Source organism: Rhinolophus sinicus, chromosome 4, assembly GCF_057876585.1.
Source record: "Rhinolophus sinicus isolate RSI-liver-muscle chromosome 4, RSI-T2T, whole genome shotgun sequence".
Classification (NCBI taxonomy): Eukaryota; Metazoa; Chordata; class Mammalia; order Chiroptera; family Rhinolophidae; genus Rhinolophus; species Rhinolophus sinicus.
Genome location: NC_142504.1, coordinates 30703466 through 30730014, shown reverse-complemented (window position 1 = coordinate 30730014; position 26549 = coordinate 30703466). Strand labels below are relative to the sequence as shown.

Below are 26549 nucleotides of genomic sequence, written 5' to 3'. Positions count from 1 at the left end.
GCCTAAAACACAAGGTCTTAAAAATCTTACCCCCAGCTTGAGGTCCTCTAGGCAAAGAAACAAAACTGAATTAGCACTGGAATATGAATGAAGCACTAGATATATATTTTGGATATTTAAAGTCATATTTTTTCATAGCTCACCCACTCCTCCTGAAAATAAAAACAAATTAGAATGCTTATCTCTTAAAGTATAATTGTTATTTCAGCCTGTGCCAAATAAACTATGTTTGGAAGGCCTATAGTTCCCATAATTTCACCAAATAATGATGATATTATTTAAAGCAAGACTTCATCAAATAAGCTCAAGAATCCTTCTAGTTTATTTGTGGGACTTTGCTTTCTCCAAAAATGTTTTCAGCCTAAAAGTCTGCTGTATTTTTCTTTTTAGATTACAAAAAGACAATAACAAAGTGGCAATTGTTTCTTTCCTAAATATAACTTCCAAGTCAACTAATTTTCCCTAAGCTAAAATTTCCTAGGCTACAGAGTACAGTTGCAGAGAAGAGAGTTGTCATTTTTTAAAAGCTGAGTTGCAGATAACATGGTCTTGTGTATAGACAGTCCTAAGGAATCCACTAAAAAACTACTAGAACTAATAAACGAGTCCAGCAAGGTTGAAGAAGACAAGATCAAGACATAAAAATCAACTGTATTTCCATACACTGAAAATAAGCAACTTCCAAAAATGAAATTAAGAAAACAATTCCATTTACAATAGCCTCGCAAAGAATAAACTACTTAGGGATAAACTTAACAAAAGGCATTGCTAAGCCTGTACTCTAAAAACCATAAAACATTATTGGAAGAAATTAATAAAGACCTAAATAAAAAGGACATTCCATGCTCATAGATTGGAAGACGTAACTTTGTTAAGATGGCAATACTGCCCAAAGTGATCTACAGCTTTAGCTGGCTTCTTTGTAAAAGTCCAGCTGGCTGCTTTGTAGAAACTGACAAGCTGATCCTAAAATTCATGTGGAAATTCAAGGGACCCAGAATAGCCAAAACAATCTTGAAAAATAAGAACAAAGTTGTATTTAAACTTTACTACAAAACTACAGTAATCAAGACTGTGTGATACTGGCATAAAGACAGACATATAGATAAACGGAACAGATTTTGGAGTCAAGAAATAAACCTTTACATTTGATTTTCAACAAAAGTGACAAGACAATTCAATAGGGAAAGATTTCAGTCTTTTGAACAAATTGTGCTGGGACAACTGGATATCCACATGTAAAAGAAAGAATTTAGAACCCTATCTCATATCATATACAAAAAATGGAGCAAATACCTAAATATAAGAGCTAAAACTGTGATGCTCTGACAGGAAAATATAGGCAAAAATCTTTGTGACTCTGGATTAAGAAAGGTTTTCATAGATACGACACCAAAAACAGAAAAAACAAAAGAAAACAATACGTAAAACAGACTTCATTAAAATTTAAAACATTTGTATTCCAACGGGTACCATCAACAAAGTGAATAAAACAGAATGGGAGAAAAATTTTGCAAATTATATCTGATAAAGGACTCTGCAATATACAAAGAGCTCTCACAATTCAATAAAAAGACACATTGCCCAATTTTAAAAATGGGCAAAGGAACTGAGTAAACATTTCTCCAAAACAGACATAAAAATGCCCAATAAATGCATGATAAGATGTCATTAATGAAATGACCACAATGAGATACCTCTTCACCTTCGCTAATAACAAGCGTTGGTGAGGACGTGAAAAAATTGAAACGCTCATACACGGCTGATGGGAATGTAAAATGGTGCAGTTACTTTGGAACAGGCTGGCAGTTCTTCAAAAAACTAAATAAACATCGTTACCATATAACCTAGCAATTCCACTCCTAGGTATATATCCAAGAAAAATGAAAACATGTATCCACACAAAAGCTTGTACACAAATGTTCACAGCAGCATTATTCATAATAGCCAAAAAGTAGAAACAAACCAAATGTCCATTAATTGAAGGATGGAGACACAAAATGTATATCCATAACAATGTGATTCATCAGTAAAAAGGAATATAGTACTGTTACATGCTACAACATGGAAGAACCTTGAAAACATCATAGTAAGAAGTCAGTCACAAAACATTACATATCGTATGACTCCATTTATGTGAAATGTCCAGAATAGGCAAGTCCACAGAGACAGAAAGTAGATTAGTGGTTGCTTAGGACTGAGGGAATAGGGGGGAAACGGGAGGGGAGAGTGAGAATTGCTAAGTTATGTGGTTTCTAGCTGGGGCGATGAAAATGTTCTAAAATTGACTATGGAGATGGTTGCACAAATCTATGAGTACCTGTGCACACAAAAAACAGCGAACTGTACTTTAAATGGATATAATAAAGCTCTTTTAAAGAAAACCTGGGACTGTCAGCTCCGCCTCTTACTAATGAGTGACATTAGGCAGATTACTTACTATGACTCAGTTCTCTCAATCTGTAAAATGAGAATAAAATACCTATCTTAGAGGGTTGATCTGGATCTAAGTTAGCCTACTACAATGTCCTAAACATAGTAGGTGGCCATTAAAATGGTAAAACTCCAAAATCTAAAGCCTTAATTATAATGAAAATTATCTGGGCACCAAATATTTACAAATGATAAAAAGAAGTGTCAGACACTGTGATTTGGAAACATCACAGTTTATACATTCCTCAAAAAAGCAATAATTCTCCTCAAATACTTAAAAATCCACCCTTCTCTTAGCTCATATATTAAAATTTTGAATGAAAAGTGATCAAAAACTAAGTAATTTTCTATTATGTTTCTGAAAGTATGAAATTAACAAAGATTAAGAACCTCCACTCTTTACTTTGAAGATCTTTCAGATAACTAGAAATATTTAATTGGCAAATTACTTGCACATGCCATTAAGTGGTTAGACTGAATTTGTTTTTACAAATTCTGCGGGCTCTTATTCCTTAACCTCCACCACACTATAATCTGAAATCATCAAGGTCTTCACTTATGCAAATTTTAACTTTCTACGTTTTTGTTTCCATACAGAGTAACTACATTAATGCGCTTTAATTTCCAAAAGATTCACTCTTGGAAGCTGCAAATCAACGAAAACAAGTTTCCCATTAAAATAAAAAAGGTTCATCAAGCTACATTATTTCAAGCACTGAACCATAATACTATCTCACTCATGGATCCTAAAAATTTCATCAATACAATAAACACTAACAGGATGTTTCCATCAAACCCGAACGCAATCCTTCTCGGAGGCAAAGGGAAAGATGCTGAACAGTCATTGCACTTTATCTCTGCACAGCTTCACTGGGGTGCTTTTTCTAAGGTGTGCTAAATCCTCACAGAAAGTTGTGGTTTCGCTCCAAGGGCAATAATATTCCACCCTGCTGATATGGTTAACAACAGCTTATATGGCCAACGTCTTTCAGGAAGGGAGCAAGACAAATTGTTGAATTCGTAAGTCAAATAACATAATGGAGTAGTAAGTGGATGCAGACCTACCTCTACTGCCACACGCTCCGATACCAAGGTTGCCATTTCAAACCCTTTTGACAAGTGCCTTTTGATATTAATCACAGTTAAGGGTCTGAAGAGGAAAGAAGTATTCTGGCTACAATTCAGACTCGCTCAAGGAAGTGCTAGGGGGAAAATGGGTGCCATTAAGACAGAATAAGTACAGAATAAGTACTTCACACACGCAACCCTTCTCATTAAAATGGAGTTTGCTATAAGCCCCTGTAAACTTTTTATTATCATTATTCTGAACATGTAGGTACAGTGGTGATACATATCTTTCAAAAAATAAGCACATACAGACAGACCACACAGACAAGCTGAGCTGAATAGTACAGTTAAGTCATATATGATGTTGGCGTATGTGAAAATTAGGGCTACTTTAAAACCCTCCCAGTTCTGTACTTAGAGAAGGATGGGATACCCTGATATGAGGTCATGTGGCATGCTAGAAAAGAACATCATCTTCCTAGTAGGGCCAGAAGACAAAGCTGTGATTCCTACGAAACCAGTCACCTTCCTCTCTCTGGGCCTGTTTGCACATCCATGGAAGAAAGCCATAAACTGTAGCAGCCATGTTTCAACTGCAGTGAGAACCTGGTTCCCTTGGAGGGCTTATTCAAAACACATTCCCAAGTCCCACGCCCAAAGATTTTGATACAGCAGATTTCAGAAGTAGCCACGGAGCCCATAGTTGTAATGAACACCCCCACGCTATTACAATGAGAACCCAGGGTCTGCCTTCTTGATAAGAATCCTTCCTATTCTAAAATCTGGTCGATTTATAAATCCTCAAGATTAATACACTATTTAAGTCTTTGTAGTGAACGTTGGTTAACAACAAAAAAAAGTTAAAGGCTGACAGATATTTAGCATTCGAAAACAATCTTCTAGCACATGCATTATTTAAATCAACAGCAAGAAAGGCCAAGCGAGATGTTTTCAATCTATCTACTAGAAAAAGTTATTTTCAATTGGATAGAATAAATCATTAGCAGTCTTTCATAATATCAAAAGTAAGTCATTTAAAATGGTGTTTAGAGGCACAGAGCAGACTGTGGTCACTCTCCAGATGTGTAAGTTTGCTTTAATCATCTTTTTTGTTAATTATTGGTAACTTTCCTCACCACTAGAGAAGAATATAACCCAAAAATTTCAACTCTTTGAAATTTGTAAAGCAGTACAAAGAATCCTAATTTATTCTCTAAATGCAAGTATAATATCTACATTGTTTAGAAAACCAATTTCCTAAGCTGGTTTCCTTAGACGGATGTTATCAAAAATAATTTTCTTGCAAAAGCATTAACATACATTTAACCCTACATAAATGCTCTCAAGAGCAGATGTACTACAAATGTACACCCACAGTGATCCCATATTAGTATAGAATTGTTTTATTTCAATTAAAATGTCTAACTATCCACCCTCAACATATACCTACACTGCAATTTTCTCTGAGAACTTCCAGTACGTTCTTGATTTTATTTCCTTTATCGACCTATCCGAGCAAAAACTGCCTTGCAACTGTTGGACGAAATCAGTCATTAGCAGCAAGATTACAGCAAATTTTCCAATTTAGAAAAATTGCATTTTTATCTCTTTCACACTGAAAAAATAATGGTATAATTTTACTATCTTTAAGTGAGCAATGTAGCTTAAAACAGTCAAATTTCCCCAGTGCTCCAAGTTTTAGGATTTACTATTAGCTTTTTGTACTCCACACCTTCTTTTCTATTTACAAGTTCTTTCCTCCCTTCATCTTACACACACTTAAACATGCACAACAGGGGAAGAAGCCCCCAATTTGACCTCTCCACACCGACAGTCTTCTAAAGGAAGGTTAACTAAGCAGTGGCTTCACATGGCTATTGTGATTTACTCTCCAATTGACATTCTTCCACCTTCTCAATAGGCTTTTCACCCCCCACCCCATTTTTAAAATGGAGTAATGAAGTAGCAAAAAGTGCAATATTTTAGCCATTTGAAGCATGGACGATTCTCAAATTATCCCCCCAACTGGAAGTGTTCTCTGATACTACTATCTTTCAAAATTGAAGCCATTATGGTCAATCGTGCAAATCCGTATTTAGCTTTTCGTAAATAGTGGATTTTTGACCCAATGAACTGGAACAGCTTCTGAACAGTCTCTAGGATTTCAGGCAAGACACTCAATAAAAAAGCAGGCATGCCACAACTCTTATCAATGTGGAGGTTATTTACTTCCAAAACTCACACTGTTCTCATTCAATATTTGTATTCTCTATTGAAATGTGTGTAAAACAATATACTCAGGTCCAAAACTAATATAAAATAAAATCTAGGGCAATGAGTTTCTTTCACCAAAGTAACACATTATTTTTGTGAATTACCAAAATCAGAATCCAGATTAACAAAAAATTTTGCCCAAATAATAATACTCCTTCTGACTCGTAACCATTTTCCCCCTCAGTTATCTTTTTGAATATTTCATTTTCTAAGTGTCTTTACAAAGATAATAAATAAATGACCTTCTTTCCAGGGAGCTTGAAATATTACAGCTAAAATTTTGTCCTCTTCTAGTCCAATACTTACATTCCTCTAGCTTTTTTATTTATTATTAAATGTGGGTACTTACCTTCAAAACTTGTCATTTCCGTACTTTCAACTTTCATCATTTTCTGCAACTTGAATCAAAATGACTGAAGTATTGGCTTGTATTTCCTCATGTCATCTAACCTGTCCATTTTCCCAAAGTATACTAAGTTCTTTTTCTACACAGTAGGTGTTCCTGGACAGAATCTAAATGTGAAACACAGAAAGGGTCCCTCCAAATACCGACATACATAGAATTAACTACAGAAGGACATTATAAACTGCCTCATCAGCTCTGTAGATTTTGTTTAGGTCTCACACACACAAAAAAGGTCCTATTCAAATGAATTTGACAAAGTTAAGTAGATTTATTTTTTTCTGCGAGACTTCTCAGAACTTTTAGGCTTTAAGACTGTCTATGAGGAGAATCCTTTCTCATACAACATTTACTAACATAAACAGGAAACACCACTTTAAAGTACGCACACTTATAATATGTGAAGATCAAAGGATAAGAGGCCACTGTAGTGTCCAATAAAAGAGCAAGACAAGACTAGTCTTGGATTACATAACTTTTGAATTCCAGGCCAAGTGACAGCTGATGCAGCAAGCCAGCCGAAGTCTATGCAAAGGTGGCATAGGATGTAGATTACTTTACAACTGAAGTTTTTAACAGCAATGCTGGAAAAGTCTTAAATAAGATATGTGTCCACTCGTTCATCTGTCCCTCTATAAAAAGCAGTTCTTATCTTTTGGTAGATCACTGACCTCTTTGAGATTTGCTAAAAGCAAATGCTCATGTAGACAAAATATTACTAACAACTGTGGCCCTGCAGGGACTCCCTGATAACTCATCCAGAACCCCCGAGCTGAGAACCCGACTTCAAACTTCAATTGAAAACTGCATCCCCATACACACGACCACCACCACCACCGCACATACTCGTAGATAATGAATTGGGTGCATATGTTTACGTACTAAGAATAACTTTAAAATTGCATGTAAAACATTTCATGAAATTTAATTCACTGTAATGAAGAAGATAAGTCAAAGGAAGAGAAAAACACGCAATGGCCTTATGCAAACAAAAAATTTTAGATTTCCACCTAAGGACCTGCTGTGGTACAGAACACACTTCGCATTTTCAAGAGGTCTGATTGTGACTTTCACTAGACAAAAGTGAGATTCAGATCCTCCATCACTATTGAGCTAGACTATTACTGTCATCTACTGCAGATACAACAACCAAAGAAGTATCAATAAGCAGGAATAGTTAATGCTAAACTAGTGTCATGAAGACCCATCCGGTGGGTGCATTAAATACATCAGATTAATAGTGATTAAAACACACACACACACACACACACACACACACACACACACACTTTCTTAAAGTTCATAATGAAAATCGCTTAGCTTCCCAGCATCATCAAATAAGAAAGTTAGAAAACGAAAGTGTTCAGGAAACTACCATTCACAACCTATCTGCACTAACCTGCTCATAGGCCAGGTAAGTCCTTTAAATAAAAACCGTGACCTTGAGCTCCTCCACTCAGAACATGGGAGTGATCGTTGGCCTGCTTCCCAGTGGCTCGGGAAAGACTACACAATCATCACAGGCGCATGTGCCTCCGGCTTTGCCCCACTCCAACCGACACAACAAAACCATCTTTTCCAAACATCGTTCGGATTCTGCCCCTGTCCGCTAAAGAATTCTTCAAGACACCCAACTGCCATTCCTATTAAATAAAAACTCCTGCTCAGGATCTGCGGTGGGTGCTCCATCTCATAGCACCCACTCCCCCCAGCGCCCATGTCTCATAAGCTGCACATTTCAATCAAGGGCCCCCTCTACTACCCTGAACCTGCACAAAGACCCCTCCCGCCACCCGACCCCACCCCACCCCACCCCACCACTCTATGATTTGCCCCTTCACTCAGAATTCTGCTCACATCAAAAGATAAAGCTTCCTGGGTAATGCCCATGTCAAGTGCATTTCAGCAGATGACCGGGATGTCTGTGTAACCAAGGCAACTATGTATCTACTGAAGACTCTAATCCAGGTACATTCTTCCTTGTAATTACTTTCCACTATGGTCACATATACAAAATCTTAACTAATGCTTTTGCTTATTGTTCTTTGCTTCTTTGGGAAAAATTATTAATTCCCCCTAACATCTGATACAGACTGAAACCACTATGGATTAACTGGCACCTATCTGGATTACGCAGGAAGGGCCCGACTCACCGGGCATAACCCCCACCAGAGGGAGGCACAGTACTGGGCTGTCATCAGGCTGCTACCCTGGTTCTACCACAGGCGACTCCATGACTGTGGACAAGTTACTTAACCTCCCCAAGGCCATTTCCCCATCAGAAAAGTGAGAATTATGATGGTATATATCTCTTAGGTTGTGAGAATTAAATAGTAAATAACATGTAAAGTGCTTAGCCGGGGTGGGTGGGGTGGGGGTGGGGGGCTATGTAATAAGAGATCAATAAATTTAAAGATAAAAATGAGGGTTACTTTCCTTCTCGCAAGAGATCATATAAAACCATGTCTCTGGAGCAGAACAAGCTCAGTACTACTACTGGGTCCTTCTTCCTTTCCTTAGACCCCTTTTCACCCCACAGACAATTAGGGGCCAAGGCATAAAAATGACTCATTCTCAGAATGGCTCTGGTGGGGTCCAGAGATATGAGTCCAGTCTAGGCCTCTGTTACCCTCCACCTGCACAGCCTCTCCCAAGTCCCCATCACCTCCACACCCCCATAGTTCCAACTCTTGCTGTAAACACAGCCCATATCATGTCATCTCATTGTTCAGATACTCTTCCGGGTCTGCTCAGATAGCCTACAAGCTATCCTGACATCAAACTATTAATATTTATGTGTTTATTTATCTGTTTATTTATTGTCTTTCTCCCTAAAATGCAGGTGTGCTTAAGAAGATTTTTTTCAGTCTTATTACTGTTGTTATCTCCAGTCTTACAACACAGTAAGCATTCAAGAGATATCCCTGTCTTTATTTATTCTTTTTATCTCACCCAGTTCAAACACCATCTGTTTGCTGATAACTATTACTATTTCCCAAATCCCCACCCATCTATCTAAGTGCATATTTGACACCCTCACTTAGATAGCCAATAGACATCAAACTAAGGCATCCCAAGTGAGCTCCTGTTCTCTGCCTCCTCCCACCCCCCACCAAGCCTGCAGCCCTCCCCATCTTGGTTGATAACTCCACCCTTCCAGTTGACCTGGCCAAAGGCTTTGGAATCATTCTCGCTTCCTCTCTCTCTTTCACAGCCCACACCCAAACCACCAGACAACCCTGTTGGTTCTGTTGGTTTTCTCTTCAAAGTACCCCTTACCTCACTCTGGTCCAAGCCTCTATGATCCCTCACCTGGGTTACTACAATAGCCTGCTAACTATTCTCTCTCTTTCTACTCTGGCCTTTCTATCTGTTATTAAATAAGCTTTTATTTAAATATTTTAAAAAACCTTAAGGGAGTCAGAAATTCACACACACATAGGTGTACATAAAGGTACTGGAAATATTCAATGCATTCAAAATCACAGCAGGATTTTTGTGAAAATTAACAACTTATTCTAAAATTGTTTTGATAATTCAAAGGGCCAAGAATACCCAAGATAACCTTAAGGAATAAAGTTGGAGGGCTTACCAGATATTATGACTCATTATAAAAGCTGCAGTACAATAATTGAGATAGTATAGCATTGGTGCACAATAGACAATTATAAAAGAATAGAGTTTAGAAACAGACCCACACTTGATTATGACAGCAGTGTCACTATAGGGCAGGGTGTCCAAACTTTTTTCAATGTCTTTCACCAAGGGCCATATGTGGTAAAATACACAAACAGCCGGGCCACTCACTCGAGGTGAAGTACGTATTGCCTCACCTGGTTTATTTAAGTAAACTAAATATATTTTTGGAATTTGCTGCAGGCCAATAAAAAATGGATCGCGGGCTGCAGTTGGCCCGCGGGCCGCAGTTTGGACACCCCTGCTATAGGGCAATAAAAGAGAGATCCTTTCAATAAATGGTGCTGGGTGAACTACATCCCCATAGGGGACTGGGGAGGAATCTTTATCTCCACTACATGCAAGAATAAATAAACAAAAATCCCCACCAAATTCTATAAAGACAAAAATCTAAATTTGAAAGGAAAACAATAAAAGATAACATAGGAAATAATCATCATGACCTTGGGGTAAGCAAAGATTTCTTAAACAGGACACAAAAAGCACTACCCATAAAAGAAAATGCCAATAATTTGTACTACATTAAAATGAAGAACTCATGTGTCTTAGGACTCCATCGAGTGAGTGAAAGTGCAAGTGACAGAGTAAAGGTATCTGTGTAATCTATAACCCACAATGGCCTTGCATCTAGAAAATGAGCATTACTAAAGAGGGACAAGAGGGCCAACAATTATTTTTTAAAAGTTGTACAACTCATCAGTAATCAAGGAAACACAAATTAAAGCCACATAGAGAGATATCACTAAAATACAAGTGACTGATAATACTAAGCAGTAGCAAAGATGTGAAATAATTGAAACTCTCATACCCTGCTGGTGTGAATGTACACTGGTACGACCACTTTAGAAAACAGCTTGGTAATATCTACTGAAACTAAATAAACACATTTTCTATGACTCAGCAATCTTACTCCTAGAAATGCCTACACACACACACACACACACACACACACACACACACACACAATATATATATATATATATATATATAAAAGCACATTATTTGCAGCAGCCCAAACTGGGAAAGGCCACACAATGGAATACGATACAGCAAAGAAAAAGTAAAACTATGACCAAAAATTGGATGAATCTCACAAATAAAATTTGAGCCAAAGAAGTCAGAATGAAAGTGTATATTTAGTATCATTCCATTTCATTAAGTTTAAAAACAAGCAAAACCAAAATGAGGGTAATAGATATGAGTTGTCATCATTTTAACTGGGGGGCAGTAACTGGGAAGAGAACTGTGGGTGGTGGTACCTTCTCTTTTTTATCTGGATGGGGATAAGATAAGTACATATTTGTGCAAAAATTCATGAAGATGTGCACTGACAATTTGTGCATTCTTCTGCATGTATGTTATACTTCAATAAAATATACGTAAAAACTTAAAAGTAAAGTATCACTACCATGGCTAACGTCACTATCAGGCCAAAAATACAAATAAAAATATTTAGAACCAAATACTTTTCTCCACATATACTGATTTGCAAATTATTAACTAGAATTTTCTATGTTTACTGATATCCTGTTATACACCTGTTAATATCTTAAAATGCATTTATAAATTTATAAATATCGAGTTATCAAAACAAGAAAACATGGTGAGAACAAGAACATCAGCGTTACTGCCTCAAAGGAAACAGAACATAATGAACTGATCAAAGGAAAAAAAAACTGACCTAATCAAGATCTTTTCATTGTAGCAAACACAGGGAGGGATGTAGACAATGAAAATACGGTAAACATAGCAAGGCCTCAGAGAAAACAACGCAAGATTTCACGGAAATGTGACACTTGATAATCTGCCCGTCGCCCCATCAGACTTTTGTGTGCTGTGTATGTAGGGATCAGTGTTAGCGGGAGCAAGTCCACTGCCGGCTTGTTGACAAACACTGGTGCTGACTGAGCTTAGTCAGAGAAACCCTACTTCAAACAAGCTCTTATGTGGAAACCCAATACGTAAACAGATGAAGAGTGTAACTGCTCTCCTCTGGATGAAATTCAAGGCGGGAGACCTGGGGGATCTGCAGCCAGCCTTCCCTCCAGCCCACGGAAGCCCCCGATGAACTTCCATATAATGCGAACACAATGCTCACCCCATGACCCCCAAGGACTGAGCCAATCTGAGAGGTAAAATGGAGCCCTTCCTCCTCTCTCACCACTCCATATGCTTAGCCCTGACAAAGATGCACATTCAGATGGCCTTCGGAAATACAAAAGGCTCATTCTGGGGTGACAGATTTACAAGGAGCTGAGGAAGTAGCCAGAGGTTAAGAGTGCCATTGCATCTACCTGCTTTACAGGACAATGAAACAGCCTCATAAGGGCACACAGCCAGGTCAGGTCACAGATGGGGATTCTCTTGACACTATGGGCCAGAGAGACCAGGATTGAGTAGGTTGGTCCTCTTTTCTGCCCAACTTTTTTTTTTTAAATTTTTTTCAACCCCATTATGAATTCCCTGGAAAACATACTAATTACTAGGTTCTTCTAAAAGATACTTGCTGTTGAAACACTCCTTAGGCTGCCAGGGCTCCTCCACCATGACTGTGTTTACTTGGGCCAAAGCCTGTTACACAGCACCCACCTCCACTGGATGACCCTCCCCTACTTTATGAAAAATGTTAAGTCAGCTATTATTTTGCAATTTGATGGTCACTTGCGTATCTTCATTGTACTATGCAGATCTCTTTGCGTTTAATCCTAACTAGGGATGAAGAGCTCAGAAAAGCCCAGGCTACCTTATATGACACCCACAGGATGAGGGATACAGGACACACCCTGCTTACGTTTGGTGAGGCAGGCAGACGCTGGAACAAACTACCTGTGGAAAGCAGGGTATTGGGAGAGGGGCTGCACATTCTTCTACAATGGTCACATGTGTGTAACTGATGAAGTGACTGGAATTTTAGCTCCCTGGAAGCCCCAACTGCTTACTTCAATCTCTTAATGCCTTCAGAGACGGGGCACTGTTCAATACAGAACAGATGGCAAGCAAACGACTGGTGAACTGGCCAGTGGTTAAACTGCAAGTTAAAAATACAGAAGGGAAAAAAGAGGCGGGTGGTAGTGAAGAGACGGAAGAAGAAAACCACCACCCTCCCTTGTTCTCTCAAGTACTTTCTTTTAGTAGTATTATTTTTATGAAGGCTTTTGTTTTCCAGACAGCACCTTTGTATGTGGTAGATCTTTTAAGCCTTACATTGTCCTATAAAGCAGGTTATTACCCTGATTTTATAAATGAGGAAAAAAAGGCTAGAGAGTTGAAATGTCTTGCCTGTCCATCAACAAACCGCTAGTGAAAAGCAGAAACAGACTTCCCCTGCCGCTGTTCTTCTTTCTACAATTCACAGATGGCTCCGGTCTCCTACACCCTATATCTTCACATGTTCTTTTCTTCCATCGACACTAACACACATACCCGTCCCTGCACTGGTGCAAGTCTCTGGTTTCTTTCCTCCACCAGGCCAGTGGTGTGGCCGGTGGCACCAACATCCCTTGACACTTCATGCCCATGAAGAGAAGACTGATCAGCGTCAAGTAAGACATGTGAAGACCAATCCTCTGTCCCCAATCTCTCCAACCAGCTCTCCCTCAGAAAGGAGGAAGATGAGAGAGAACACACCTGTGATGAACTCACTCAAACTTCCAGGCTTTTCTTTGTTCATCCCAAGGAAACGCTCTCATAACATTTTCATCCAAGTGGCTTCCACTAGGTAAACCAGCACCACCATGCGCTAGCTGCTCATTTATTACTGGAAGATTTTAATGGGGACTTTTTTTTTTTATTGGTGTTCCATTGAAAAGCTGTGGTTAGAGTGATGCTAAGAGGAATTAGGTGATGGAAAAGAAAAACAAAACAATTTATTCTAGGGATTTTAAAATATTAAATAATCCTCATGAAATGTTAATGAAAAGCATGTGAGTTTTTAGATTATATGAAACAAAACTAGACAAATATGTGTTGTGCCTCTGCCCTGGCTGCTCTAGCCTTAAATAACTCATGTCAAATAAACATGGAATAATGGATGGGAGAAGGGGACAGCAGCTAGAATAAATCTATTATGGTCTCTTATCTATACTTTACGTAGTTATTATCTTTATTTCTGATATGGAAAAGGAAGACCTGAGAGGAGAGTTAACTTGACTCAGAGACAAAAGTGGAAGTACCTAAGTCTCTCCACATCCATTCCAGAACTATCCCAGAATAGATGGTGTGCTATTACGCCATCTGCATTTTTCTCCATCTGTACGTTTCTCATAATCCATCTGGTAAGACAAGCCCAAAAGGTTCGAATAAATTGAAAACTAGGAATAAATACACTTAAAATGGGCACATTAGCCATCTCCCCTGAGCACAGAACCCCTAGGCTCAAAAGGGCTCCAAAATTCTTCATGGGCAGTGCTGTGTATAGCTAGACCTCACACACAGGCAACGTTTGCTGGACACTACACAGTCCCAGGGAAACGCAGGACTCTGTCAAATCTATCTGTGCAGTAGCCAGTTTCTTTTTAAAAAAGAACTTACCCACAACCCCACCATTTCCTGGTCTTCCCTGTCTTATAATACTTAAAAGACCTCAGTGTTTTCTGCAGCTTTGTAGATAATCTACATGAAGATGGTTCTGCGTTTCAAAATAAAGATGGCAGCAGCACACAGGCACTGCCAACACAGCTACCAGGGAATGTGCTGTTTAGAAGAACAAGGTTCTTCATGTACCACTCACTCTGAATGACCATCTTGTGCAGAGCCTCTGACCTCAAGCTACTCCATGAGGACAAAGTAAGGACACAAAGTACTGGGTACATGAATACCTTCGCTTCTTAGGCAGTTCTTAACTTCCTCATTCTATCCATGGAAAGCACTACTGATTGTGAGGGGAAAGAACAGAAGTCATATCTTGTTCTCGCAATTCTACAATTCTGTGAAAAGGCCATGCCACATCCTCACTCACCTTAACACTGAGCCAGAGTATCAGAACTACTAAGCCAGAAACTTATTTTTTCAGATACTGACACAGTTAGACTGCAGCCCCCAAACACTGTTATCTTTGTTAAAAGGGATACGCTATCTTCTTAAAAGCATTTCCATACGGTTCACTACTGGAAAAGGAAAAAAATGCTCACATCATCCTGCTTACGTAGGTGTGCACACACTCACACCCCTTACCAAAAGTAACTTCTCCTTTGCCAGTTTTGTCAAACAGCTGAAAGGCCACCATGAACAAAGCATCCGGGGCACACAGGACAGATTCAAATGCTACAAATTCTTGAAAGGATATTAACCTACAACATAAAATAAGCACAAAGCATAAAGTCAGTAGCTTGTGGGGAATAAAAGCATACACACAAATACGCACTAAGGAAAAAAAATGTCACTGTCAAAAAACAAAATTCAAACATGAAACATTTACAAACACTTAGCATTTCCTTTTACCTCAGTGGACTGAAATAACAATGTACAGAATCCAAAAGACATGACAGGTTTGAGGACATGGTGACACATTAGATGCATTATAATTTCAAATGGAACCGTTTTACTCAACAGATTATTTTTGTTTCAGGCATATTGTTGGATCTAGAATTAAAGCTTAATACATGAGATGAAGATGTGACTGCGTAACAGCAAAATAGAGCAGCTTTGTCATTCATTAATACCTTTATAAACCATGTGAAAATGGTTGACAGAGATTCATTCATTACTGATATCTACTGACCACATGTGGATTAAACTAGGGACGATGCTGCGAGCGGTAGGATATAGATAAACCAGACATGCAGAAAAGCTAGGGAGTGTGTAAGGAGCTGACATTGTCGGGACAGTAGAGCGTGTAAAAGAGGGCACTGTGAAATAAGCTTAGAAGTACAGGACCAGAAATGGGCTTGGTCTTTCTTCTCTAGGAAGCAAGGAGTGATTGAAAGTTTCTGAGCAAGGTCATGACATGATCAAATCTATCAGACAGGAAAAGCATGCCAGGCCACAGATGCTTTGACTTTCAAAGGAGTAAGCAAACCCACAAAAGCTCTCCTAGAGATGTCCTTCGCCACTATTTTGGATTTTAAATGTCCAACTATTTCAATGATATATTGAGATAGTCCAATTCTCTGGAGGATATAGGAGGGAGAAAACGGGAGTGTTTTCCTATGTCTCACAGAGCACTTAATGACTTCTAAACATCTGATAGAACACATTTTTATACAAAGTAAGTGTTAACAAAGTTCAATTAGCTGTTCCCAGAATATCGCTTGATTCTAACAATGTCACAAAGAAAGGAAAAACTCCTGGTGTGTTCACTGCACTATCCCTACGTCATTCGCCACCCAAAACACATCCTTACAAACGCATGGGCACATTCAAGAAGAGCATGTGTTATACAGGAATACTTGCCCAGAACATGTTATCCCTTACTACACAGTATGTCTCACTGAGCATCTACGTGCAAGTAAAACCAGGGGTAGGCAGATGAGAAGGGAAAATCTTAAATCAAACATTCCTTGCTGGCCTGAGCTTACAACCTGTCGGGGGAGGGGAGGCAGTCATGTGCATGTATACCCCCCCACCCCCACCCCGGCATGCAAGAGGTGAGTGTCAAAATGGAAGGAATAAAGCACTCAGGGCCACAAAAGAAGGAGTGATTTATTTTGCCTAGAAGAACTGGGGAATGCTTCATTGAGGTGTTGCCTTTAAATACATTTTAAAGTGGAAAAGATCTTAGAGAGCATCTCCTTCAATCTCCTCATTTTACCTTTGAGGAAACTAGAAGTTAATGATTTGTGTAAGGTGAAACTACTGGCTTCTGGCATTTTGGCCTAAACATCAGGAGTCCTGGTTTCCATCTGACTGAGACAGGATTCCAGCTGATACAGGAAGAGGGAGAAAAGGGCAGAGAGAGGATGTTCCAGACAGAAGAAAGAACAGAGCAAAGGACAGAGGTGCCAACCGCTGGGGTGTGCTGTGTTTCGAGAAGGACGTATAAAAGCATACACAAGGTCATGAGGAGTAAGAGTGGCTGGAGCTGTCATGCCAGCCACCCGTGGAGGTTCTTAAAGGCCCAGTTACAGGATCTTGACTTTCTCATCGGCAGTGAGACGTCACTAAAGGTTTGGGGATTGATACATATCCAGTTCAGATCTTTGTTATAGAAAGGGAACTGATGTGGAAGATGAATTTAACAGAGGAAAAATGAGATGTGGAGAGGCAGCCTGACAGCTAGGGACAGCAGGAGTCTAAACCAGAGCTAGAGCACCAGGACTTAAGAGAGAGGAAAGGCTAGAGAAATACAGTTGAGACAGGAATGAAAAAACCTGGTAGCGACTGGATGTCAGAGGCTGAGGACCAGGAAATAGGCAAGTTACTCCCAAGACTTCTAACGTGGGCAACTGAATGGGATGATACTAGCACCAAAAATAAAGAATTAAAAAAAGGGGGTAGATGGGGCGGCTGGGGGGCTCGGTTGGTTGGAGTGCGAGCTCTGGGCAGCAGGGTCGCCGGTTCAATTCCCACATGGGCCAGTGAGCTTCAACTAGATTGAAGATGGCGAGCTGCCGCTGAGCTTTCAGAGGGGCGGGCGGATGGCTCAGCTGGTTAGAGTGTGGGCTCTTAACGGCGGTGGTTGCCGGTTCAATTCTCGCATGGGATGGTGGGCTGTGCCCTCTGCAACTAAAGACTGGGGATGGCGACTGGACTTGGAGCTGGGCTGCGCCCTCCACAGCTGGATTGAGGGACGGTGACTTGGAGTTGATGGGCCCTGGAGAAACACACTGTTGCCCAATATTCCCCCAATAAAATTTACTAATAAAAAAAGGGGGGGGAAGAAAAAGAGAGAAGAAACGTGAGAGAGTAAGATCAATTCAACTGGGTTAAATTTGAGGCACCAATGGGACACTGAAGTATAGTGTCCAGCAGGAAACCAAAAGGACCAGTGTGAGTCCAGGACAGACGCTGTCATGGGTTGACCTGTGTTCCTCCAAAGCTTCATGTACCCCTAGTACCTCAGAATATGACCTTATTTGGAAATAGAGTTGTCACAAATAGAATTGGTTAAAGGAGCTCATAGTGGAGTGGGGATAGCATCTAGTCCAATATGACTAGAGCCCTTATCAAAAGGGGAAATTTGGACACAGATATGCACACAGGGAGGTCACGTGAAGATGAAGATGGAGGTGAGGGTGATGCTTCTATAAACCAAGGAACACCAAAGATGGCCAGCAAACCACCAGGAGCTAGGGAAGAGGGATGGAACAGATTCTCCCTCGCAGACCTCAGAAGGAGCTGATCTTGTTGTCAACTTGATCTCAGCATCCAGAACTGTGAGATGATTCCTTCTTTCTTTCCTTCCTTCCTTCCTTCCTTCTTCCTTTCTTCCTTCCTTCCAAAGACACTTAGTTTGTGGTACTTTGCTAGGGCAGTCTTAGCAAACTAATACAGAGGCCAAGATTGGAAACACAGATCCAGGAGTTTTTAAACAAAGGCTACTTAAAGCTATAAATGAAACTGCCAGAAGCATTTCAATCAGAGATGCATATTCACCATTTTCTAGACTACAGAGTCAGGACAGAGGAGAAATGTGTTTCTGATTGTCTGCTTTTCTTCTTGCCACCACTCCTCTGGCCCCATGACCCACCCTGAGCCGGCACCAACCACCACACAGCCACACTGCTCACCGATTTAACTCGCTGGCAGTTTGTCAAGGCACAAAACAATCATATTCGCTACATTATCCTGGCACAGACGTTAGGTTAGTTAAAAGTGAATCACACAGTGTTATTATCTGAAAAACGGACGTTTTTAAAAAATCTAATGATCTGAGTAAACAAAGGCTTTGATGCAATAAAAAGAGCATCTCATCTCTCTCGAAATGGTACAAGAAACCTGAAGGCTATCGATGTGTGTAAACAAATCCTCCTCTGGTGATGCCAACTGGTTTCCTAACCATAATGGGCCAACAAATACGCTGGTATTTCAGGCATGTTATAGATATCACAAAGGTGTGTAATTTGGTAATCCTGTTAGATACGAGTACTGTACATCTATGTAGGAGGTATACGGAGGAACCATGAAATCATAATGTCTTACTGCTTATCAAGATCATTTTGGATTTTCCAGGTAATCTGACTAGAAGGCTATCAGAATAATTATACAGGACTATATTCACTTACAGCATGGTACCTAAAATCGTTTATATATGTTTTTCATATAAACAGTACTTCAGTCTTGCTTTACAGATTTAATGGGTATTAGCATAAATTACAACAAAGAATACAAGCTTAATCAAGTTCAGACCTGGTTGGTGAGCTCACTTAGTTCCTCTCTCCACCCTCCATTCCCTAACTTCTTTGACAATGTTAGATGCCCTTTGAAATACGTCAACAGTTCTGATGAACTCTATGTCTAGTATCTAAGGAAAAGTATTTGACACTAATGCTCACCTGCAGCAACTAATATTGGGACATGAGTCATCTGACGTGGACGCGAATACAGACATCACATTTCCATAGGCCGACACTGCTCAGAGGTCAGGGGAGAACAGGTTTCTAACCACTCTATTTTATGGTTCTGATGCTACTAGAGATATTTTTAAGCAAGTCATTTTTGTTTTCCAAACGACTAGAGCTATTTTTCTCCTTCTGAAAGCCACGTATAACAGCAGCAACTTTACAACTCCTTTAAAGTCCAGGTAAAGCAGCTGAAACACTAAATACTGTGTTTCCCCCAAAATAAGACCTAGCTGGACCATAAACTCTAATGAGTCTTTTGGAGAAAAAATTAATATAAGACCTGGTCTTATACTATATTACATTATACTATATTATGCCCAGTCTTATATTAAGACTGGGTCTTATGTTAATTTTTGCTCCAAAAGATGCATTAGAGCTGATGGTCCGACTAGGTCTTATTTTCGGGGAAACACGGTACTATTATTGAATACTTAGCCAAAGAGGAAAGGGATTAAAAGTAGATTGCATCCAGTGGTACATAGTGTAATAACCCCTGGTTGAGGTTATCGCTTTGTGAGGGGTGTAAATGTCTAATTGCTATATTGTTTCGTACACCTGAAACTAACAATAAAAAACAACAAAAAAAAAACAAAAAAAGTAGATTGTACCTGTGCACGAAACTTATGACAATATAAGATTACTTACTTATCACATCCACAGAAAGATACTGGAAGGATGCATACCAAAATGATGACACTGCTTCTTTATAGTAGTATAACTTTAGGTGTCCTACCCCCACCCCTTCTCAACATTGCAAGCAATAGCTCTTAGCCTGGAGATAATTAAAATACAATAGAAAATACTGACTAAAAACTATGATATGGAAAAAGGGGTAAGTAATAGAAGAGAACTTGAGATAAATTACTCAGTGAATTTTTCTATTGAAAGAAAGGGTAAGATGGGTAAATTAGAAACATATGATGTCAGAGGGAAGCTGTGACCAAGTGGACAGGTAATGTCAGTCTTGCAGGAGAGGTGAGAAGTGATCAAGTCGAGGAGGGAGGTGGAGGAAGGAGAGGCCGCCAAGTGCAGTGGGGCTGCGGGGCCTACTCTGTGTTCTGGGCACAAGCCAGTGCTAGGAATACACAGATGAAAGCACAGTCTCTGCTCCTCAAAACTGCTGGTCCAGGGAGCAGATGGTGAGCCAGGACAAGATGTGGCGGTTTGCTGGAGAGAGAACAAGTGCCATGGAAAGAAGGCATGCTGCTCACGTCCTAATGGTAGACAAAGGTCTGAAATTTTTAGTGACACAGTGAATGTGTGCTTCAGGCCGTTTAATCCAGCAGAGGAGTGAAAAATGAACTGGAAGGAGAACAGCCTAGAGTTGGGGAGATGTGTTGGTTGAATCCAGGAAGAGTCAGGAAGGCCCAAGAAGAAAGATGGTCCCCTTATGACGTGGGGATAAAAGCAAATAGTGCTATGAGCTCCAGAAGACAATCTGACAACACAGCAAGTCTTAAGAATACCTACACTCTTTGATAGCACAGTCCCACTTTTAGGAATTTATCCTAAAAAATAATGAATGTGTGCAAACTTTTAGTTACAGAGCTGTTAAGCATCAAAGTTGAGAAAGTGAAAAAGTGAAAATCACCTCAATATGCCACAATAGGTGACCGATTAAATAAAGGAATACTATCCGACACTAAAAATTGTTGTAAACAAATTCATGTCATTAAGTAAAGTATCAGTTACACAAATATTTGTATGAAGTGATCCCATTTTGTTAAAAATGGACAAAAATTAATATTTTACACACACACACACACACACACACACACACACACAATTTGAAGGATGTACACCAAAGTATTTGCAGTGATTATCTCTTGGTAGTTACGTTATTAGAAATTCAAGCATTTTTTTTATTTTTACTTCCCCTATTTTCTAATTTTTTCAATAATACACATAATGTATTATTTTTGTAACAAAAATAAAAATCTGAAACAAAACAGCAAGGACCTAAACTTAGGTAATGACAGGAAGACTGAAGAAATAGGGGCATGGGGGTTGAAAAAAGGGACCAATGATTGAAACAATGACACTACCTCTGGCTATCCAGGCTACATCACCTCCAGTGCTTCTCTTCCTCCCTGCTGTAGCTTACTCTCGCCCAGCAGTGGCTCATACCCCATGTGGTCCCTTTCATCTCCCGCATGGCTTCGATCTCCAGGCCAACTCTGCGGCTATGACAGTTTAAGCAACTACACATATGGATCCGATCTGTTCAGACTTCAGGAAGTTTGGATGTAGACAATGCACCATATCAAAACCCAATTACCACTTTTACTTAAGGTTCCTAACCACAAGAGTGCTTAGTAAAAATAACTTCTCCTTATACCCCTCTTCATGTGTTATAACAGAAGCCAAACAATTGTCCAGGATTAATAGCAGAGATAAAAGTAGAATCTAGCTCCAAAACCAGAGCTCTAACCACCAGACCACCCAAGTTCAAGTATCTGTGAATGAAAAAAAAAAAAAAAAAAAAACCGAAAGAAAAAAAAGAAAAAAAACAACAACAGAACTAGTTTCTCCTGTGATCACCAGTTTATCAAAAGAGCTTTGGCCTGCATTATTTGAACATCTTTAATAGCTCTGGGGGTTTTCCAGCTCTTTCATCTCCCTCCCAATGGACCCTGCACCTATTATATACCAGGCAACACCCTGGACAATAAGGGTACCATGAAAATAATTCTGATGGATAGAATCTGTATCCTCCAGGAATTGCACTCTAGTGAAGAAGGCAGGCAATGAGTACAAATGTACAAATATAAAGGTAAGATGATTCCATAATTAGATAACTACTGTGTAGAAGATAAAATAGAGAAATGCATGAAACCAGTGTTCCTCAGAGAGTCTGCTTAACTGGTCTAAGGAGGACCTGAGCAACCATTTGTTTTTTTCTTAAATCTCTGAAGTGATTCTACCGTTCAGCCAAGCTTGAGAATGATGGGGATGGCAGAGAGGGAGCTGCTCTGCCTACGGTGGTCAGCAAATGCCTCTGCGAGGTGGCGTTAAGATACAAACGATGAAAAGAAGAAGCCCTGGGAAGTTCTGGAGGAAGGGTATTTGGGACAGAAGAGACCTCAGTGCAAGAGCCTGTCCTAAATAAGGCAGGCCCACCTGGGCAAGGTCCATGAGGCAGGGAGGCACCTGAATGGCCGGAGAACAGGAGGAGGGTAGCGCACAGGGAGAAGGGGATGAAGGAATGTGCAGGGCAAGCAAGGCGGTGTGGGTTCTATTCCCAGCACACATGGGAAACAGCCATTGTGGGAGGGTTTCATGCAGGCGAGGGAGTGACCTCATCACATGGACACTCAGGACACTGCAGAGCACGGACTGTGGGGAGAAGCTCTGAGTCCAGACAGAAAGTGGCTGCTGGACGGGGTTGTAGCAGGAGAGACATAAATGACAAGTGGTGGACTCCAGGGTACATTTTCTAGAAAGTTAGTGCGGTGTGTCCTAGAAGACCCAGCACACAGCTTTTAAAGCCCAGAGGCAAGTGAGGCACCAGCTGGGGATGCACAGTGCCTGTGGCTGCTTGGGCTTTGGCAGCCAGAAGCACAGACTCGGAGGCCCTCAGTTACTGAAGGTATGAAAACTACTAGCGAGGCAGGGGATGAAGGAGTCATGAATAAAGAGTTTACTTAATACGCCAGTTGATGGTCAGTGAAAAAACAATCCAAGCCTCACTACCCCAATTATGTAAATTGCTCTTCACACAATCTAAAAGGAGAATTAATTATTACCTAATTTTATATTCTAAAAACCTTCAGTAAAAAGGTAGAAAGAGGCCCAAGTTCTAGTTTTTCCTTTGCCTAACTGACCGAATGGTCTTGCCTGGCAAGTTGGAGCAGACTTTCTTTTCTGATTATAAAAAGCTCTCTCTCCAATGCCTGTCACTCTACACTCCCATTTTCTTCCATTTTCGGTTACAGGGAACCTTCCATGCCCACTCTGGCTCCAGCACCCGCCTTGGCACTCCTGGGAGTGCATCTGTTCTGAGGCCAGCTGGGCTCTTCACTCAGGTTCAAATCTCACTACAGCCTTTGCCAAGAGCCTGTTTAAATTCATTGGCTCCAATGAAATCTGGCAGATTGAATATTGTTCAAACAAGTAGGCTACTGCCTGGCTTTAAAAACCTATTAAAGATTTTATTAGCAATTTTACTGTATTGTTATCATGAATTTAGCCTATAAATACCACCTCTGCATATATCACTGCCTCCATATTGCCAAAAGCAGATAACTATATAGGATCTCCTAATTGTGAACTTAACTCAGTAAGTGATATGCCTATATTTCCACATCCACTTACCGTGTTGCCCTGAAAATAAGACCTATCCAGAAAATAAGCCCTAGCATGATTTTTCAGGATGACATCCGCTGAACATAAGCCCTAAGACGTCTTTTGGAGCAAAAATTAATATAAGACTAGGTCTTATTTTCGGGGAAACACAGTATCTGTCCACCCCTTCATACTTCACTCCAAATAGCACTTGAACTGCCCAAGGTGACTCTGACAACTGGTGAGATTTTCTCCCTTATCAGAGGGAGCCAATATATTTTACCAGGTGTGATTCATCCCTTCTACTAACCGTTAATTTAATTACACCCTAGAAAATGTCTTTCACCTGTATATCCTGTTCCCTATTCCTTCTTCCCTTCCCTGTTAAATAATACTGCCCAATGACAGAAAAATTAGTTCTCTTGTCCCACCACCTCCCCCAACTTTTAAACTTTGAGTCATAAAAAAGCTCTACTCATGGCCGATGGCCACAAGAGTGATGCTGCATCGAGAAAAAGAACCACAACTTTTTAAAACTAGAGACAAATCATACTCTCTATCTCCATAAGACTCTAGATAGATATCCTATTATTTCTTAAATACTAACTGATATCATTAAAAAAAAAAAAACAACACCTAAAAAAAGATCTCATCATATTACATTATCTCTCTTTTGTATAATTACCAATACTGAAGGCAGAATTTTATAAACCAAACTCAACAGAAAATTTCACTACAGGCTGAAGCAATTTACATCCTGGTTAGAAAATATAAAACTTGAGACAAACAAAGACTTGAGGCAGTAGTTTCCAGCAGACTCTGCCCAGCCGACCATCCTCTTACTTTAATAAATTAATCTTCCTTGTGTATTTCTACCTGACTCCTGAATGCTTTCACGACCAGCGAGTGAGCAACAATGTGCATTACAAATATTCTGCATTAGAATTACACCATGGGTTAAACAGCATGTTGAGCTCTATCCAAAGTCTTGGGGTGTTTTTTTTTTTGTTTTGTTTTTTAAGAAAAAGTGTACTAAGTTAAAAAAAACAAATCATTTTAAATTGGGGATTGCCTTTAAAGGGGGAAAAGATTGAAAAGGGGATAGGAAGACCATTGGCCAAAAAAATGGGAACTATAGCTGTAAATCATCAGAAAATCAACTTAAGCTAGCAAAGTAGATTTTTAAAATATAGGTTTCCTACATCTTCCCTTATTCTTTTAATTAAGGATAGATAAGAAAGGTTTGAAGGGAACCAAAGTTTTGCCACCCTTAGATGCCTTTTGGGATACTGATTTTACTCTGTTTATTAAAGAAACAAGGCTCAGAAAGAACCTTTGACCCTTCCCCCTTTTCCTGCCTGAGATTCTGACAGAAAAACCTGCCTTCTGAAGGGAGCCTTGGCTTAACCACCTTAAGAATCTTCACCCCAGCATTAGTCAGGAAGATTCCAGGCACGTTAGCTAGATAACCCCTATGTCCCATTGTTTCTAGGTTGCCCAACAAGAATTTCCCTGCCATATGTACCAGTTCTTCCTCAGTTACCTGTAAATCACCCATTCTCACTTCTGAAATCTAATCTGCCCCCAGCCCTTTCTCCTTTGCCCAAAAATGTCATATATAACAAATGTTGCCTCACTGCCTTTGGAATTTTCACGCTTATGTGAATTCTCCATGGATATGTATTAAAAATTTGATTTTCTCCTGTTAATCTATCTCTGTTAATTTTATTATTAACACAGCTAGAAGAACTTAGAAGATGGAAGGAAAAGTATTGATTTGTTTTTTTTTAAGATCCCACAGCTTCAACTTTATTAAAATTGCAAATGTAGAAGAATAATGGGAAGATAAACTACAGATAAGAAATCAGTAACTGAAAAGACAGCAGGCACACAAATCTGTTAACTAGCATTTTTTAAGTGACCACTGTACACTGGCACAGGTTAGTTGTTAGATTACCAGTAGATACCAGGTACTTGAAACACTTCCAGTGGAGTGGACTGCCAAACCCTTTTTGTTTATCTGACTTCGATCTCCAGTTTGATTGTTCCCTTGGTTTAGAGCTGAAAAGCACAAAGAGTAACCTCCACTCAAGAGACATGGTGAGTACCAAAGGCACAGAACTGCCTGAGGAAGAGAATTTTTTCATTTATGTTTTTAGCCTATGCTTATGCTACCTATGGGTGTTCATTGCTCAAATAGCACTTTAGAACACCAAAAATTGATTTTGAGTTAAATGATTTTTTAACTTGGAACACAATGCCTTTCTCAGTGTTTTTCTGACTCTCTGAAGCAACGTAATGATGATTAAAATGATATTTGAAAACAAAGAAAAGGCACCTAAGCACAGACACACAAAAAGTGACAAGAGCAAATGTGCTACTTTCTTGCATTTGCCAATGAGAAGTCCCCAGTTAGTTACTGTAAAAAAAAAAAAGAGAGAGAGAGAGAGAGAGAGAAAGAATATGCATGAAATCAAGTTTTACTGATTCCTCTTCGGCAAACATTATCAATTATTCAGGAACATCTTAACATTTTCTTCCACTCGGTTATAAATCTTATGTTTTGGATACATACAAAAACCTTTTTTGATGCATTTGTAACCTAAGCCATTGGCAAAGCAAAAATTCAGTGCCTGAAATAGCCTTTATCATATTTTTGAAAATAAAATTATTCATGGTGTGGGCACGAAGAAATAGAAGTACACAGGCTTGAGCCAGAATATCACACACACACAAAAACCCCAGCCAACATTAATATCTGCTGTGCCAGCTGAATTCAAATTAACCCAATTTTACATGTTAATTAAACCAGCTATTTTCTTCTTATTGTATTTTTCCTTCTTAAATAGTAGAGTCTACAAGTGATTCCCAACAGACTTGTTCCAACAACA

At 39.6% G+C, this 26549-nt stretch overlaps 1 protein-coding gene across 2 annotated transcripts in view; it reads right to left on the bottom strand.

Annotated features, from left to right (window-relative positions):
• SLC25A13 (solute carrier family 25 member 13) overlaps window positions 1–26549 on the bottom strand; it is a 178512-nt gene that overhangs the window by 90371 nt on the left and 61592 nt on the right. For both annotated transcript variants that reach the window (XM_019729757.3, XM_019729758.3), the window contains exon 4: window positions 15047–15162. In XM_019729757.3, the coding sequence (XP_019585316.3) occupies window positions 15047–15162 (116 nt within the window). The remainder of the gene's footprint in view (window positions 1–15046; window positions 15163–26549) is intronic.